This window comes from Phaethon lepturus, unplaced genomic scaffold (genome assembly GCF_000687285.1).
Source record: "Phaethon lepturus isolate BGI_N335 unplaced genomic scaffold, ASM68728v1 scaffold19797, whole genome shotgun sequence".
Taxonomy (NCBI): domain Eukaryota; kingdom Metazoa; phylum Chordata; class Aves; order Phaethontiformes; family Phaethontidae; genus Phaethon; species Phaethon lepturus.
In genome coordinates, this window is record NW_010551367.1 from 20,480 (window position 1) to 22,448 (window position 1,969).

Here is a 1,969-nt window from a genome sequence, read left to right on the forward strand (position 1 = left end):
ACTAACTTGTCAGTTGTGCCATTGAACTGACTATTTTATTTTAGACTTTCAGTCCTGATGGTCGTTGGCTAATAACTTCATCAATGGACTGTACCATTAAGACTTGGGACCTTCCTTCTGGATGGTGAGTCAGTTTAAAAACATATAGCAAAAATTTATTGTCATCCTCTTTCTGTCTATTAAGTGGCAAAAAGCCTTCTGGCTTGATTATCTGTCACCAACCTGTACTATGTGATACTTGAAGTTGTACATGGTGTAACAACTCAGTACCCAGCATTTTAGTTGTGTGCAATGCTAGCAATATGTGCCTTTTTCTGAGTATACAGAATAACAATGTCCTGAAGATGTAGTGATGAAACCTGGAGTTTTCATGTGGTGTGAATGAGTGTGAATCTGTTCTTTGTCTGGAAGCAGCACTATATTCTAAATGGCAAGAGATTTCTTATACCATGCTCATTGTAAAAAAATTTCTTCCTTATATCCAATCTAAACCTACCCCCTTTCAGTTCAAAACCATTGCCCCATGTCCTGTTACTACAAGCTCTGTTGAAAAGTGTGTCTCGGCCTTTTTTACAAACCCCCTTTAAGTATTGAAAGGCCACAAGAAGGTCTCCCCAGAGCTTTCTATTCTTCAGGTTGACAACCCCAACTCTCTCAGCCTTTCTTCATAGGAAACGTGTTCTAGCCCTGAGATAATTTTCTTGGACTTGCTCCAGCTTCATGTCTATCTTGTGCTGGGGGCCCCAGAGTTGGATGCAGTACTCCAGCTGGTTTTGTAAAGAAGAACCTGTTTTCACTTACATTCATTTTAGCAACACAGTAAGGCTTTACTTCAGTTATATTTTTCATTTGTGCGTGCTTGCCACTGCCAAAAATACTCTTTTATGATCCACTGTGAGTAGTCTTCTCTCAGAATGAAATCTGGCCAAGAAGTACACAAGTACACACAAGAAATTCCAGAGCCCAGAAGAAAAAGGCTGAAAAGTAACTGAGTGCTGCTAGTGCATTCTTTTAGCAGCACATTAAATAGTTTTTTAGTAGTTTAAAGTAGTGCTACAGAGTGTGCAGCTCTGGTCATACCTGGGACTGAATTTGGATTCATTTGAGTTCATTACATTTCTTGGTGTAGTTTGGTAAATAATTCTGTATACTCTAAAAGTTTTCATTTTACTATGAAAAGTGTGTTGAATCTCAACAAACAATGACTGATTCTTACGTGATGAACGACATTGGTCTAACATGGGACAAGATGGACAGTAAATGTCCTCTTTCAGGTATAAATGGGAGGGAAGTTGACACTCTGTTTGGACTTCCACTTTCTAACCCTCCTTTTCGCTTCCAAAAAGATATGCCTAGAAAAAATGGTGGCATTAATTACAAAACTTTGGAAGTGTTACTTGTATCTTTAATTTCTTTACTAACATAACACTTTGCAGTAAGAATCCATTCATACTGTTTTTTAAAAGTACTCTAACTGTAGTTCTTGTTTGTGTGTAACACATAGGTAAATATTTTATCTCTTCTCTCCAAGTAACTGAAGGAATTCTGGTCTAGCTGAAATCTAGGCAGGTACATGACAAACGCCATTTTTGAAAGGAATTAGATTAAATTGTTCTTCCAGAATTTAAGAGAAAGGTTTTCCCATAATTGTAGGCAGGGGGGTGTATTGAAAAGGAAGAACAGCTTTTAATAAAAAGCCAGATGTTTGACTGACTTCTACCATGGTACATTTGCTCATAAATAGGAGAACTGAATTATGAACTGTGCATTCTAAAGACTCAGCTTTGATATTGTCCTTATAAAAGGATGGAGCATGTGTTTTTAGATTACTAAGTCCTATGTTACAAAAAATACCATCTCACTTTAATAGGAGTCATACCATTTACTTAGGGAGCATCTGTTTTTGGGAATGCTGCTTAACTGTCTTTATATAATATGAGTATTCCTAGTGCATGTTTTGCATGTCGGG

At 37.2% G+C, this 1,969-nt stretch overlaps 1 protein-coding gene across 1 annotated transcript in view; it reads left to right on the forward strand.

Moving 5' to 3' along the window:
* Nucleotides 1-124, forward strand: part of WDR36 (WD repeat domain 36) — a gene marked incomplete at its 3' end in the record, with an annotated part of 19,640 nt that extends 19,516 nt beyond the window's left edge. Inside the window, exon 15 of the mRNA XM_010290896.1 lies at nt 45-124. Within this exon, the coding sequence (XP_010289198.1) occupies nt 45-124 (80 nt within the window). The remainder of the gene's footprint in view (nt 1-44) is intronic.
* Nucleotides 125-1,969: the final 1,845 nt, after the last annotated feature.